The sequence below is a fragment of the Corvus kubaryi genome, unplaced genomic scaffold, assembly GCF_017639235.1.
Source record: "Corvus kubaryi isolate FWS band 111438036 unplaced genomic scaffold, C.kubaryi_AGA036_p1.0 133, whole genome shotgun sequence".
Taxonomy (NCBI): Eukaryota; Metazoa; Chordata; class Aves; order Passeriformes; family Corvidae; genus Corvus; species Corvus kubaryi.
Genome location: NW_024580667.1, coordinates 36,469,072 through 36,485,466, shown reverse-complemented (window position 1 = coordinate 36,485,466; position 16,395 = coordinate 36,469,072). Strand labels below are relative to the sequence as shown.

At 45.5% G+C, this 16,395-nt stretch overlaps 1 protein-coding gene across 2 annotated transcripts in view; it reads left to right on the top strand.

The window, feature by feature from the left end:
- CLDN10 (claudin 10) overlaps window positions 1-16,395 on the top strand; it is a 57,934-nt gene that overhangs the window by 32,167 nt on the left and 9,372 nt on the right. The window contains exon 1 of one of the 2 annotated variants that reach the window (XM_042043695.1): window positions 10,204-10,488. The exons of the other annotated variant lie outside the window; for it this stretch is intronic. Within the exon in view, the coding sequence (XP_041899629.1) occupies window positions 10,269-10,488 (220 nt within the window). The 5' untranslated portion in view covers window positions 10,204-10,268. Of the gene's footprint in view, window positions 1-10,203; window positions 10,489-16,395 lie in introns of those variants that run through there. 2 annotated transcript variants of the gene reach the window in all.

The window sequence follows — 16,395 nt, the reverse complement described above, 5'->3', positions numbered from 1 at the left end:
AGCAGAGGCTGCTCAGTCAGCTCTCCAGGCATGAGAGAAATTTTTTGCTGAAAAAACACAGAATTAATTTTTGTTGAACACAGGGGAGGATTGCACTTTCCCTTTGATTTAACTGTGTCTTTTTATTTCAATGCTTTAAACTCAGCCCTCAAAACCCATCACGTCTTCCATTTCTCTGGTCACCCTGTGTAAAGCTGGAGAGTCACACATGCCTGAAGCTGACAACCTTTGGCCATCATTCCCACTGAAACAGTGGATTGACATAGAGAGAGCCTGCAAGCAGGAGAGTGGCGCTTGTGCCTTTGGTCTTACTTAAGCCAACCTCAGCCTGCAGAAATGTCCAGCACTGAGGCTTGTGCTGCCAGAGCTGGAGAACAGTTGTGGCAGAGGTGGGTAAAAACCTCCTGCAAAGTGTAGGCAGGCAAAGGATTTAGAGCAGCCTCCGGGGCATACACCTGCTCAACAAGGATCCCAGCTTGAGTTTAGATCCTGTTTGGGATGGGAAGAAAATTGAAACTTGCTCAGGCATGTGATCCCAAAATCAATATTTTCACAGCTCAGGGCATGTGACGTGTCACTGGAAGGTGCCTGGTGAGGACAATGGCTGGCACAAAACTGCAGCTCCACACGGCTCCAGTGCACTCTGCCACTGACCAGGCTGCACACAGGCATCTAGGAGCTGATGGCTCTAGGTTTCCTTTATGGGCAGGAAAACTCCTCCCACAGATCTGCACACTTCCCAAAGCTGCCCTGTATTTAATGGGACTGGAGGGGGTAGGGTGGGATTTTTGACTGGCAATAGAATTTCATTTTTGTATTTTACATTGTATACTAAAGCACAAAACTTCACATGAACAGTATATCCAGCGATAGCACAAACACTTCCTCCAGCTAAATTTTAACATTTGTGTTCAGTTCTCTAATGGATGCAGCAAGCCTGTAGCTTTTGCATGCCATGCCCTAACTGTCTTACAAAATCAGGTTTTCTTGTGTGTATTTAGAAAAGTTAACAGTTCCCAGAATACCACATGAACAAAATGCTCTGGGCCATCTTTCCAAATAAATCCTTAATCCTCAGACATTACTGGAAGTAATTTTTGTCAATAGTGCACCATCCAGCAGAAAAACAAAGAGCAGTCATTAAAAAACCGAACATACTGGTGTCTCCAGTCTCAGTGTTTGGCATCTGCTGGCATTTTTATTTTGCTGGTATTTGTCAAGCAATTTACAATCAAAATCCACCACTTTGTTAACTGGAGACTTCTGAAACATTAATTTGCTGTTGAAAGATTTTCTGATTCCTGTCTACATAAAATAACTACACCAAATATTGGAAAAGAAAAGGAAACTGAATTTTCCCAGAGCTAGCACCAAGTAAAGAGGTTGCTGCATTATCCCATTTTCAAACACTATACAACTTTTTTGAAAACAAAGAGTGTAGTGCAATATTTAAATCCATATAAAACCACCAAAATCAGAAACATGCTCAGTTTCCCACCATCGGCATGAGGCACCATCCAGTGCTGCAAACTTTCCTCATAAACTGCAACTTAAGCCAAAACTGTTTAAGAATTTCTCCTTTTCTGAAAGACAAAACGCATTTCTGATATGAAAAAAAGAGACTTTACATAGTTCTAATGCTGAATTCGCAAAAGTGTTTCTGCCCTTCTTCACCCGGCTTGCAGCTAAAGTGAATTAAAAAGCTGCAATGAGCACATAAATGAGCCAGTAAAATCAACCATCAGCTAAGAAAAGACACTTGAACAAAGAGGAAAACAAAGAGGAAAACAGAAGAAAACCCCACAGTGCATACCTGGATCTCTATTATCAGTGGAAAAGGCTTTATTTCTTTGCAAGGGCAATGACAAGGTAGAGCTACTGCAAAGTAATGAAAGAAAAATACTTTCCGTATGGGACCGTGAAAACATTAACATAACAGGCAAAGCACATTATGTCCTGCCCTTGGCAAATGTCTTGTTGGCTACTCTGGACTGTGACCCAGCAAAAATAAGCAGTCCAAATGAATTTTTTCCTAGGTAATATAGTGCTTCATTTACTACATGCAGTAGTGGACTGTTTCCTCAAGAGTCAGCATGGAGGCTGACTGAACATTGCACTGAACAAATAGGAAAACCCTGTGCTGGACCCAGATTGCACACAAAAATGAGCTGAAGTGTTGCTTGGTGCTCTAGAAAACTTCCAAGTACTTTTGATCCATTTGATTTTTGAAAATGCAGTGGTTTCAGTAGATGGGAAGACAAGGGGAACTTGATTGTGCCCCTCAGCACAAATGTGCTGACATTGACACCTATGGTTTAGGATATTTTTTTATGCTCATATCTCATTACTGCCACTTTTATTTGTGATTTCTTAAGCTTTGAAAATTTAAATTGGACTTTAAATCCGTTCTCTTTATCCAGGAGCCTCTACACATGGAGGCAATCCCCCCTTTTACTGAAGGGTTTTAACCACTTCTCTTTCAAATACACACACCACGTCAGAAACCAAATCAAACCTGAAGGATCAAAAGAAGCAGTATTGATGATGAATCAAATGCACACTAACCACAACCGGTTTATTAATTTTTGAATCTGTCACATATTATTTCCTTATTCCCTTTGTTTCTGAATTGCTTGAGCATGTTGATCTAAGACAGCTTTTAACTCCGCTTTGTCACTGTGACCTTTTTTGATCCTAGTCCATTTGCTCTCAAATTAAGTTACACTACAGAAGCTGCTTTGCTCTAGGTTGTGGTTTTCATGGTCTCAGTTAAATTAAATCTTTCTATTTGTCCCACCAGCTGAGACAACTGGTGCTTGACAAACAGTGGGGCCAGGGACAGCAAACCACAACACCCTCTTCATGGCACAACCATTCCCTGAGTAAATAAGGAGCCTTGTGGGAACTGGGGAGATAAACCAGAGGAAGGCATGTGGAAGAGCTTCCTTGCAGATAGAGACGCTGGTGGGAAGGTATGAGGCAGACGCTCATCTTCACCTGTCTCCCCTTCCTTCAAATTGGAAACTGGCACAAATGTGTGTTGAGGGCCAGGCTGCACCGAAGCAGGGCTAGGTGCAAAGAGCCTAGAGAGTAAATTATCACACCTCACTCATGCTCTGCTGCAGCTTATTTCTTCCTCCTCCAGGGTCTTTGCCAGTCACCTCACATCTCCTCAACCGCTCACCCCCTGTTTGCTGAAGCACACACTGAACAGCTTTGCTCCTGCATCCACTTGGGAAATGAGTCCCTCTTTCCCAGAAGCTCATCTCTTCTTCTCATCCCTGCTCTGATGTCTCAGGAAGGGTATTACACTGGCAGAGCTAGAGGTCTCTGTGGTGTGCCCCTCTTGGGGTTTTCTTTAGCATATCCAGAGGCATCCTAAAAAAATAACTAAAAGAAGAGGATGGCCATGGAAAAAATTTCCCTATGGGTAAACAGCTGATAAAGTAGTTAAATGTACTGCTGTTATGAACTGAAATACGCATATCTGTGAAAAGAAGATTTCAGCATGTGTGCTAAATAACAGGGTAGCAGGGACCACATGGAATCATGTTCTGGGCTTAACATATAATCTGTGATCATTAGAGCACCTGGGCGCCACTTAGAGCTATAATAAGCCAAATGCAGCCCAGTGCTACTCTATCTGCTCCAGCGAGGTAACAAAATCACAGGGTAGTAGAGTAAGCCAGGTTAGGAGGGACCTCCAGGGGTCATCTAGTCCAAAACACATCTAATCAGATGGGCTTGTTCAGGGCCATGGCAGTTAAGTCTTGAGCACCTCCAGGGAGGGAGATGCCTCTCTGGGCAGCCCGCTCCCAGTGCTTGACCATCCTCCTGGTAAACAATTTGTTCCTAATACCTAATGGGAATTGTCTGCCTTCCGACTCGTGCCCCTTGTCCTGTTGCTGTGCTGCCCCCAGAGGGTCAGCTCCTGCTTCTGCGTGTCCTCCGTCCGGGAGCTATCCTGATGCCTGTAAAAAATGACAGACTCCTGGATCTAGGTGCTCAGGAAACAGCCAAGGCCGGCTGTGGCACACATTGGCAGAGGACACACGCAGCGGGAAAGCATTCCCACTTCAGGAACACCAGTATCCAAACACTGTCCTGCTGCTCAGACACTGGTCAGGACTCAACTTCTTTGTCTTTATGGCTCACTGGCAAGGATCGCTTCTGAATACCGACCGCTCTGGAAAGGCATTTGCCTCTCTGCCTCCCACCTCAGTTAAATCCTTTTAAATTCCATTAGATACAATATAGTTTTATTTTGAAAACTTTCTAAAATTTTGCAAACTTTCTAAATTGCATTACATAGGGCCTCATGTTCTAAAAATCCACCTGGAGGTCTCCTGCCTTTTCACAGCAACTGCCTGTGCTTAGCGAAACTTAATTTGATGTGGAGGCCACTTCTGAGTGACGAGAGCTGCACCTGTGCTGTTGGCCAGGAGGAATGCACCTCCAGGAAAGTAGGAGATTCACTTCTTCACATTTCCTGCTGAGTTTGTTAAACAGGTTATATCTATTTTTGAAAGCATTGTATTACAAACTTTCAGGGACAACACAGGCTTTTCTCAACAAAATTGTGGTGAGCTGGAAAAAAAAGAAACAATACATTAATCACAGTGTCAAGAAACAAAGTCTGTAATGTCCAAATGCACTGAACAGAGAGAGGGAGAGGGGAAAGTTTATTGGCTTGCAGAATGCAATTTTTCACTCCTTTAAAATGCTCTGGATTGTCAGTTCCTATTAATTTTTTACTTTTTGTTATGTAATATATGAACTGCATATCTAAAAATCATTCTAGTTCCTGGCAGTTTACAAAAGACATGCAGTAATTTAATTTAATTCCTTTTCCCACTACTTAAAAAAATCAATGATGGCAACCTCAGCAAGGACTGGTGATTATTAACTGATGTTCCCAATATGATGGATTTTTTTTTTTTAGGTGAGACTGAAATGTTTCTTTGTTTACTCTCTTTTGAGGAAGAGGATCTGGTTGCTCATTTTTTAGGTGACACTTTGTTCTGCACAACGCAGAGCACCGTGCAAGCTCCGCACTTACAGCTGTGTTAATCTCCTCGAGTGTACGTGCCTGTTTGGGGTGCCTTCCCCAGACCTAGCACTGCCAACAGACCTGACCTTGCCCAGGTGATGACATTCTTATGAGCCTGTCTACGTTCTCCCCATGCCTGCCTACTTCTTCAATATTCAGATCCTCAGGGGAACCCTAGCAAACAAGGAAGCTGTCCTTCAGCCTAAGAAAAATTAAGTTGGGGCTTTTTCCTTTTGCACAAGTGCTCTAGGCACCCTGGAAATCATAACAGGGCAAAGCCAGGAAAGAGTCTCAAGTTGCCCAACCTATGCATGGTAAAATTACAAGAAAAATTACTCCAGGACAAAGGCATGACGACCCTAGCCTGCTTATCCTGGCTGCAGAACAAATGCTGTTGTCATCTGGTGTTTAACTTATGAGGCAATAAAGATTACTTGTGATTTTGATCCTGCAAGAGCTAAAATAATATCTTGTATTTCAGACTTGAGCACAGAACCCTCTCTGAAGGGTTCTTCTGTACATGGCAATATAATAAAAGTTTGCGCATTATAAAAACTCAGCTATTTATTAATATTCCATCCTGATTTGTAAAATGTATGTAGTTCAAAAATCTCACTAGCTTGAGGTTGGTCCCTGCTGACTGGAAGCTAGCCAGTGTTATTCCAATCTACAAGAAGGATGTGAGGGAAGATCCAGGGAACTACAGACCTGTTAGTCTAACTTCAGTTCCTGGAAAAATTGCAGAGAAGATCACACTGAGTACTGTCAAAAGGCATTTAAAGAACAATGCAATCCCCAGGCACAGTCAACATGGGCTCACAAAGGGAAAATCCTGTTTAACTAATTTCGTATCCTTCTACGATAAGGTCACCCACCTAGTGGACAAAGGGAAGGTGGGGATGGAGTTCTTCTGGATTTCAGTCAGGGTTTCCGTACTGTCCTTCACAGCATCCTTCCACACAAGTTGTCTAGCCGTGGAATGAATGGATTCATGGTGTGCTGGCTGAAGGACAGAGTCCAAAGGCTTGTAGTGAATGGGGCTACATCTGGCTGGTGAACAGTCACCAGTGGTGTTCTATACTCCTCAGTCCTGAGGGCCAGATCTGTTCAATATCAGCAATCTGGATGCAGGACTTGAACACACCATTAGCAAGTTTGCTGATGACACCAACCCGGGAGGTGCTGTTGACACTCTTGAGGGACAAAAGGTTTTGCAGAGTGATCTGGATACATTGGAGCATTGGGCTATGACTAATGGGATGAAATTTAACAAGTCCATATGCTGGATTCTGTACCTAGGACAGAGTAATGCTGGGAACAAGAATAAACTGGGAGAACAGAGGCTGGAGAGCAGCCCTGCAGAAAGGGGTCTGGGGTTGCTGGTTGGCAGCAGGATCAGTGTGAGTTAGCCGTGTGTCCTGGCAGCCAGGAGGGCAAATCCCATCCTGATGTGCATCAAAAAGCAGCATCATCAGCCTGTTAAAAGAGGGGATTATCCCTCTGTATCCAGCATTGGTGCAGCTTCATCCAGAGTGCTGTGTGCAGTGCTGGGCCCCACAACTTAAGACCGAGGCTGACGTCTTTGAATGCATCCAGAGGAGGGCAACAGCTGGTGGAAGGGCTGGAAGTCATGTCCAGTGAGGAGTGGCCGAGTACTCTGGGCTTGTCTAGTTTGGAGAAAAGGAGGCTGAGGAGTGATCTCATTGCTCTTTGCAGCTTCCTGAGGAGGGGAGAAAAGGAGAGGGATGTGCTGATCTCTTCTCACTGGGATCCAGCAATAGGATGTGTGGGAATGGTTCAAAGCTGCACCAGGGAAGGTTCAGACTGAATATTAGGAAGCATTTCTCTACTGAGAGCATGTCAAACCCTGGAAGAGGCTTCCTAGAGAGATGGTTAATGTCCCAAGCCTGTCAGTGTTTAAGAGGTATTTGAACATACCCTTAGTACCATGCTTTAACTTTGGGTCAGTTCTGAAGTGTCAGGCAGTTGGACTAGATGATCATAACAGGTCCCTTCCAACTGAAATAGCATATTCTAAACACATACTAATATTTCTCCCCTGAATGTCATATTTATGCCCACGAGTCAATGAAACTTGCCACAAAAAATGAACCACAGGGATTGTTTTTATTAAAAAAAGACAGGAGCACCTTTCTTAAGTCCAAGGGAATAAACCCCATACTCAGCCAAATGACCCAGCACAAAACTGTGCTATTGCATTGACCTGATCAACTTAGGAACAGAAGAAAATGGAAATCAGTCTGACAGTGGTCTGAGAAACTTTCAAAAACTTCTGAAGCCATAACTTGTCCCAAAACACAGGAACTAAAAAAAAAAAAAAACACCAAACCAAAACAAACAACAAAAAAGCAAAGCAAAGGCCAAGTCTTTCACACAAATCCAAAGGCAGAGCTATGGTGGCAGGAAGACAGAGGTTGAAGTGAGATACAGAAATGTCTTCATATGGATGTTAAAGTTCCTACCACAACAACAGGGAGAAAAGAGACCATTGTATCCTGGAAAATTGGAACATGTATTAGTTAAGCTCACGGTAAAGGGACTTGCAGTGGCACAAGAGAAAGAAGCTGAAAAAATTAGACAGCCTCACAGGTGAATGTTGTCCAATGTCTTATCCCTGCAGATTCCAGCCAGCATGAAGAAAATGCCACAGGGGAAGAGTATCTCTTGCAACTTCCCTTACTCTTCAGCCTGGGGTGAGCACTCAGCTGTGCATTACGTCATTTTGGGTTTGCGTCACCAAAGATGAGATCAGAAGTGCAACATCTTGCTTTGATTTTACATGAGGAAGATGGTAACAACTGGACTAGTAACATAAAACATCCTCAAAAGCAACAGTGTCAGGAGATGAAAGGAGGAGCCTTTTCCTGAAGCTAACGCAAGTCTGGTACTCATGTGTACTGAGGCCACTTTTCAACATCCTGGATAGAACAGGGTTTACAAGGGAATTAATGTATAAATTAGCCCTGCTTGAAGGGTCCTTATGGACAAGCAGAGAGTGGGTTTGAGGTTGAAATAACTTCGTCTGTCCTAAGCCACCTGCATGGGCTCCCCCTGAAGTCCCTGGCAGCAAACAGGTAGCCATCAGAGAGATGTGGATCCACAATGCACGTGGCAGCTAAGTCAGGCTCTGTTGAAAGCAGCATGGTCTGGGACAGCACAAATTGTTGTTGGACATCACAGCCAGAGGCTACAGCAGCTTCAGCAGGACTACCCACCCTCAGCGGGGGCACTCACCAGCCTGCCACTTCTGCTGGCCCTCTGGGAAGCGCTGCCTATGCTCTTCAGGAAGATCCTCTTCCTCTCCTTCCCAGACTCAGAGGCTCAGAATCAGAGGCTCAGACTCAGACCTAGAGGTATCCTGGATATGTTCCTATCCTTCAACACTCACTCCAGCCTTCTGGTTATTGCATGGCAGCACATCAAAAAGTTCTGATGGGCCCTGGTCAAAATTTGCCCAAATGCTACTCCCTGGATTCACCAAGCAAAGCAGTGTTATCAACAAAAGAATAGGTGAGCTTCCTATGTCAAGAAAACACGATGACCCAGGTTTGGACTCAAGTCTCCTGCCTCAAACTTGATTAGATACTAGTTGATAGCTTGGATTGATCTACTTTACCACCACCAACATAATTCCAGTCCGCAAGATATCAAAGTGAGATGATAGGAGAAAATATTCAAAAAATCTTTCTTTTTCCCTTCTGCTGCCATGCCCACGATAACTAGACTATAACATCATTGAAATGGGACTTGGATCTATGGTCATCCTGGTGTTCCAAAGTGAGCTCTGGCTACAGCCTGACACCGCACTGGAGGGTGGCTCACCTACTTGATGACCCTGCTTCTTTGCCCTCCTGGAGAGAGAAGAGGGCATCTTGGCACGGAGGTTGAATGGAGCTGTAGCACGCTCCATGCCCAATGCTGCTGTGCAAACAAGCCTCCTGCCTGCTTTCCCCTCTCCCTCTTCCCTGCCAATGCTGCTGTACGTCACCTGCAGGTCAGAGAGTACCAAGGAGGCAGAGGGCAGGCAGAGAACCACTACGTCAGTAAATGCATCTGTGGACCCCCCTTTTATCCTGCTGGAGCATTAACAGATCAACAAACACCCTGTTCACACCTTGGATGTGTGTGAGCTCTGACACACATCCAAGGGTACACCTAACTCTGAGGGTTTTTTCCTTTTTTTTTTTTCAATCTAGGTCTGTAAGGTGATTACATCCGGGTTTGTGTCCACACGGCAAAACCAAAGACCATTCATCAGAAGAATAATGATGCAAATATGGCTTCTTATCCTCCAGTGATTGCCCATCTGGCAAAAAGTTTTAGAAAATGTAACAATAGTTTTGAAATAAATAGGAGGAAAGTAAAGACCGGCAGTGTACTTTCCACATCAATGGCAAATATACTACTGATGTGGAAAGCAAACAGCTTCAAACAAGAGGAGAAACCACTGTGGATAACTCTCTCGACCTGTGAGCTGCAGGCTCAAATGCCACTGCATTAAAACTGAGGTAGAAAATCCCAAGTTCATCACCTCACATTGCAAAAACAGGTATCAAATGCTGTATCATCTATGGCTGGATAATATCAGGGGGTCAACTGAAATTCAGAGGATTAAAAAACCTTGCAATGCATTTCTAAATCTTACGTCCCTGTAGGAATATGGAGCGCTCACGGTCGGCACACCTGTATTCTGCAAGCATTCCTCAAAGACACCCCCCTGGCAAGGCTGTTTGTGGGGAGGATGGCGGGGGGCCATACGGAAACAGATGCAAACCTGCAGCTACGGAGGAGATGCTAAGGACGCACCTTTCCCGCTGCTGCCACTCCCTCCCGACCCCCGCACGAGCACCTGCAGGGGAAGGGGAATCTAACCCCAAATTACAGGTCACGCCGCTGTTTGTTTGTTTGTTTGTTTTCGGGTCTGGTTCATATCGCCACCCCGGGGAGCGCCCCGCCGGGCCGTGCTGGGGTCCGCTCCGGGGACCCCGGGGCGCTGCCGGGGCCGGGCGGGGCGGGGGCGGCCCCGGGGCGATGCCGGGAGCTGCCGGTGCTGATTGGGCTGCACGGCCGCGGCCCCCGCCCCGCCGCGCTCGGCTCGGCTCGGCCCCGCTCCGCCCGCTGCTGCCGGGATCCCCCGCCCCCGGGCTCGCCGGGATCCGCCGCGGCTCCGCGCCGCCCGCCGCCTGCTGCCGGGCCCATGGCGAGCACGTCGGCGGAGATCATCGCGTTCCTGCTGACCATCTCGGGATGGGTGCTGGTCTCCTCCACGCTGCCCACCGACTACTGGAAGGTGTCCACCATCGATGGCACGGTCATCACCACCGCCACCTTTTGGGCCAACCTCTGGAAGACCTGCGTGACCGACTCCACCGGCGTCTCCAACTGCAAGGACTTCCCATCCATGCTGGCGCTGGACGGTCAGGCTCCCGCTGACCCCCACTCCGACACCTCCCCGGTGTCCCGTGTGCGGGAGCTCCCGGGGCCGCTCCCGGGCCGGCCTCGGCGGGGCGGGCGGGCAGCGGGGGTTCGCCGAGCGGGGCCGGGGGGCGGCGGGGACCCTGACGGAGGCGGCTCCCCCGCGGGCTCATGGGCAGGTGCCCCGTGTCCCCAGGCAGGTGGCCGCGTGCTGCTTGTGCACACCTGTGGAAGTGGGGTTTTTTCCTCCCAAAAACCTACTGGTTGAGATTTGTGCCCAAGTGTCCGTTTTGGCCTCTCGTGCTGTCACTACCTGCCTTTTTGTCCCCATCAGAAGAGTGTGTGTGTGGATTTGACACGAGAAGAATGCAGGCAAATTTTTCTTGCCGATTTATTCTCCGACTGTCGTGACATTCCTCTTTTTTATGGTTTTGCCAGCCATGCAACGGTCAGTGGAGAAGAACAAGCCTTGGCGTAGTTTTGTTTTAATTAATGTTCCTTTGCTGGTTTTGCTAAGCGGTTATTAACTCAGATTTAATTGCTTCATTGATAAATGACAGTGTAAAAGCTCGGGGCAGTCAGGGATGCAAAAGTATGCAGAAGGGATGCATAGCTTTGCTCAGCTTTAGGGCAGTATTATTTTGAAGCAAAGCTAAGAGTTTTGCTATAGGGCTTGAAACCAAAGATTGAGTTGGTGCTGCATTTCTTCCCTGATTAAGGGGAAACATTTTTGCCCTTTAAGGAAGCTGTACTGAGAAGCTGGTTCACTGCAGGAAATCTTTACAATTAAACGTTTAGTTGATAAATGCACACCGATTATGGCTGGTAGAAACAGGAGAAGTGTGTATGTCATCCGTTTATAGGTTCAGCAGTGACTGTAAAGAAAGGGAGAAAGGTTTCTAAAATTATGGCACCTTTTCTAAGTTTTTATAATTATAAATTAATGCAATATGCAGTGTTCCAGTGGCTTTGATACTCACAAAAGATCATGCCTGCTGTTCACAGTTTGGCAAGACATCCCCTTTGCACTGGAGTCTGAGAAGGTATTTTGGTGTTAAAAGCTCTGATTAAGAGGAACGGAAGGTCTGTTAATCTAATCACTAACAGAGATTAATACTATTGTAATGGGGATTAATATGAACATGACGTTAATACCAATATCAGAAAACCTTTAACCTCTGTATGTAGAAAGGGCTGAAAGAAGTCAAGATACCAAAAAGAGGTAACACAGGCAACCCTTAAGCATCACTATTGCAGGATGTTTCCCTCGGGTGAAGTGCTGTTCCCCAGACCTTCTTTTGACCCAGCCCCATGGAGGCAGAGGGATTTGCCAGTTCCTCCAAAGGGATAGGAGAGCTGGCTGGCCTCCATTGACATCAGTCACTCTGTGGCCAAGTGTAGCAGCTGAGAATGTAGTTTCCAGGACTGGGCAAGGAGCTGTGGTCTCTGTGCAGGCAGGCACGGAGTGATCGTTGGTGCGAAACCGTTTGGATCCCTTGAATCTATTGTTTAGCTGTTCTTTTAGGTCTGGTTGAATCTGTTTTCAGAGTAAGAAAAGCATAGTTACAAAGTATGCAGAATTGGGAACATTTAAATTATCAAGAAGACAACGACACTTGACAGCAAGGTCCTTACCACCCATTCCCCCAAATGCTTGTGCATTGAAACTTTGTGTGTTGGGTAGCATGTTCCACTTGGCCAAGGAATGAGTTTTCAAGGTGCCTTGTGCACAGTGAAAGAGCCATCAGGTCATTTTGGACAGAAGTGAATCTGAAATGCACATCTGGAAGAGCCCTGTCCCAATCCTTCTGGCCAGGTTGTTTATCAGTAGTGGAAAGTTCTCAGCTTCAGTGTTTCTCGATAGCATCTCTAAATGCTATGGGGCCAGCTTCTGGTACCCAGGCACAAAATGAACGAAAGGCAGCCTGGAGGGAGGGTGATGTACCCCCCCAGCACAGACCAGGCACGCTGGGTTGGGTCAGAGGGGCAGCCATCACAGTCAGGGGTGCTTTCAGTAGGTAGCCTAGCCCAGACTCCCCTCCTTGTGGTTACAGCTCTGCAGGGAACCTGTTAGCAGCTGATTGTGGGTGTGTATGTCCCCTCTTCACCCTAAACCTTCCCCTGTGGGGGAGTGCACTTCAGGACTGCAGTGTGTCACTCGTGGCTTACAGAATTTCTGTCTCAACAAGTAGACAAATCTGCCTCAGCCCTTGTCTAGCCTCTCCCTTCGCTGCTCTTCCTCTTTGGCCAGACTTACATGTCTAAGGTGGATCTCATTCCCTGTGATTGGGAATGTGGGAATTTCCTGACTCCATCCTCAGGTGGGGAACTCAGAAGACACAAAACGGCAGATCTGGTTTCCTGTTTTCAGTGAAGTGTTTGTGAGCAGAAACAATAACCCTATAAAGATATATGTAGTGACAATATGTTGCTCTCCTCAAAATGGTAGAGCATGAGTGGGAAATTACTAAAAATATTTCTGTTCTCCCACGGAAATGTGGCTCTGTTCCACTTCTCCCTCACACAGATGGAGAGGATGTGCCTCACAGAGCAGTTCCTCTTCTACGGAAATACTTTTTTTGGTCAAATCAGAAACCTCCAAGTGTTTCTGGACTTCTTATCCACAGAAACTGCTCAGGTCTTCCAGGGGATCAGAGGCAAAGTGAGGGGGAAACAAATCAGGGTGTCACTGTGCTTTGAGCAACCCTGTCTATGCGAGGTGTCCCTTCCCATGGCAGGGGTTAGGAACTAAATGACCTCTGAGGTCCCTCCCAACCCAAACCACCCGATGGCTCTGTCATTCTACGCCAGTTGCTGGAGTTCTCCTGTGGAGTGCAGGAGAAGTCCTTCGTTCTTCAGAAGCAGTGTCATAGTTCAGGTCAGGGGTGCTCAGGAGATAGTTCCTCTTTACCCTTGTTTTGGTTTGTATCATGGAGTGGGCTTGGGCTGTCCTCTCCAGATTGCTGTGGCATGGCACAGCAGCAGGGCTGCCCTGATGGCTTTTAGGCCATCACTCCACATGAACAGTGTCCAGAGAAAATTAATTGTGGTCCCCTTCCACCTTTATGCCCTCCTGTAGAAGAAATCAATTTGGCCAGCTGTCATTAAGTGCTAAGCCCCACATTCTGTATGCAAGCAAAAATGTTCTTCCTGTCCATGGGACTTAAAGTCATTTCGGGTCTAGTTTTTGTGCCACTGTTCATGGGTGGAAATTTACTGATGAAACCACCTCCCCAAAAGAGGACCTATCAGTTTCCATGTTTCCAACAGTGGATCTGATGACCTTTTGCAAGATCAGAGCTGAACAAAAATTCAATTATGAGCTAAAAGAGGGTATTAGAGCTTAGAAAGACATACAAAAGCAATGGGTGTGTACTTTTGGAAGGAATCTGTGCTGTATCTGTAAGGTAACCTCTTACACTTCACGTGATGCAGACTGCAAAATGCCACCAGAGGCATTTATTGTGAAAGTGGCAGTCCCCAGAACTTTGCATATATATTTTTTTGCATTGTGTCATATGATATGAGTATATGAATGCCTCCTAACTCTTTGTAAGCATGAGGCAAGTGTGAGAGCAGTGAGGCAAGAAAGATGAAGCTCTAACAAGATTAATTTGAATGCAAGACAAAACACATTTGTTTAAAAAAAAAAAACAACCCACCTTGAAATAGGTTTCTCTTGGAATGCTGCTAAACATGACTTTATGAGTAATGCATGTTTGTCTGCTTGTCTGTTTAAAACACATGGCTTTTTGCTGGTTGGGAGCTTCATTTGGGTGGTTGGTATGTACATGACAAGTTTCCTGCAGGAGCTGGTGCAAATACAGTCAATAAAGGACAGGTTTTAGTCTTGAGTGGAGGACTGTGAAGAAATCCCTTTTACAGTCCTCTTCGTTATCATAGAATCACAGAATGGTTTGGGTTGGAAGGGACCTTAAAGACCATCTAGTTCCAACCCCCCTGCCATGGGCAGGGATACCTCCTACTACAGAGGTTGCTCAAAGCCACATCCAGCCTTCAACACTGCCGGGGATGGGGCATCCACATCTTCTCTGGACAACCTGTCCCAGTGTCTCACCACCCTCACAGTAAAGAATTTCTTCCTAATATCTAATCTAAATCTCCCTTTTTTCAGTTTAAAGGCATTTCCCCTTGTCCTGTCACTACACACTCTTGTAAAAAGTCCTTCTCCACTTTTCCTGTAGGCCCACTTTAGGTTCTGGAAGGCTGCTATAAGGTGTCCCCAGATCCTTTTCTTCTTCAAGCTGAACAAGCCCTACAGGTCTTGGTGACCAATATAATCTTGCTTTCTTGAAAGCAGGAAAGAGGTTTAGTTCCTCCTACAGGCAAATGTTATACAGAGTTTGAATCTAGGATCTAAGCAATAGGAGGTTAGATTTGGTGAAAATGTTGATTTCAACTTTTCATGCTTCCTAATGCTCCTGTCAACCTAATGGGACTAATAGAGCCTTTTGCTTTTCCACAGTACTAGTGTAAACTGTGAGGTTTTTTCCTGTATATTTTGTTTTAAAAGTGTGTGCCAGTTGGCTGATTGCTGTGTGAACTGAAACAAGCTGTGCTGTAGCTGGCCTGCCGAATTCGGTGAATTATTTAGTGAGAAAGGTTATTCATTCAGCAGAACTGAGCAGTCCTCCAGTTCGTGCTGTTTATAATTGAAAATGATTTCTGAGTGAGCAAGTTAATTATTTCTTGCTGTCTCACTACCCTCTACCTATTTTAAAACTGTGTATTGACCTTCAGGAAAAACTGAATTTCAGCCCTGTGGTTACTTGCAAATGCTGGATATTTTGGTTGGGGTGAATATTTACTGGTTTTCCTAGGAGGTTCAGACATAAATAAAAGTTTGGAGGACCTCCAGGTAAACACGTTCATGGTTCAGCACTTTAATGTGTCAATTAGCTAACTAACACTGTCAATAAATTGGACCTGTCAAAAATAATAGCTTCCTTTCCAGTCTTCATCTCGTGCTTTACCTGTCTGCTACAAGAAATACATTACACACCACCTAAAGCAGCATAAGCCAACTTTTCCATGCCTATAGCAAAAATTAACAAAGCAAGGCTGCTGTCTTCAAACCTGGGTCTCACACAAATTCCTCTCTCTCTTCCATTCCAACATGTGAGCCATATGACAGTCACACTTATTTCATTGACTGTGTATTTCTTTAGCAGGTGGGCTACAGAAGCATGTTGCAAATGAAAGAAGTCCACCTGTGTGCCAGCAGATGTAGATAAATGCAGTAGGTTGTGTTCACAGATGGGCACCATAGCTCACAGGTTCAGTAGGCCTGCTAAAACGGAGTGTTGTGTGCTACAAATGGCTTTGTTGCACAAAGCTGTGAATCAGTGGGGGATTTAAAACATTGTTCAAGCATGGGGCAGTTGTCCTGTAGCTGATATGCCTTCAGCAGTGGCTAAAGGAGGTGGCAGTAAGGATAGCAAAAGGTGGCCAAGTGTCTGTGGTAGCCATCTGCATCTCAAAGCAAAGCCCTGCCAGCCAGACACAGATTTCTCTGTCATGAACGTATCCAATCTCTTTTTGTGTCTCTGTAAACCCTTAGTGTCCACACATCCTGTAGAAGGGAGTTCCACAGCTTCATTTTACAAACAAGCACACCTTTTGTTTTGAATCTCTGCCTTCTGTTTTCATTAGATGTCCTCTAGTTCCTGCTTTAATATATTGTTTTCTTACATATTAAAACTTTTATGCAGGGTTTGGTGGGGGTTTTTTGTTTATTTATTATTACATAAAATTTGGTGTAATAGGCAATGACAGTGTGGTTTAGCTCTCAACATTTCCACCCACTGGAGATCAAAGCAAAAAGAATGAATACCCTAATAGTGGGAGTTCACTTTCATTTTAACTGAGATGTAACAACAAGTTATGAA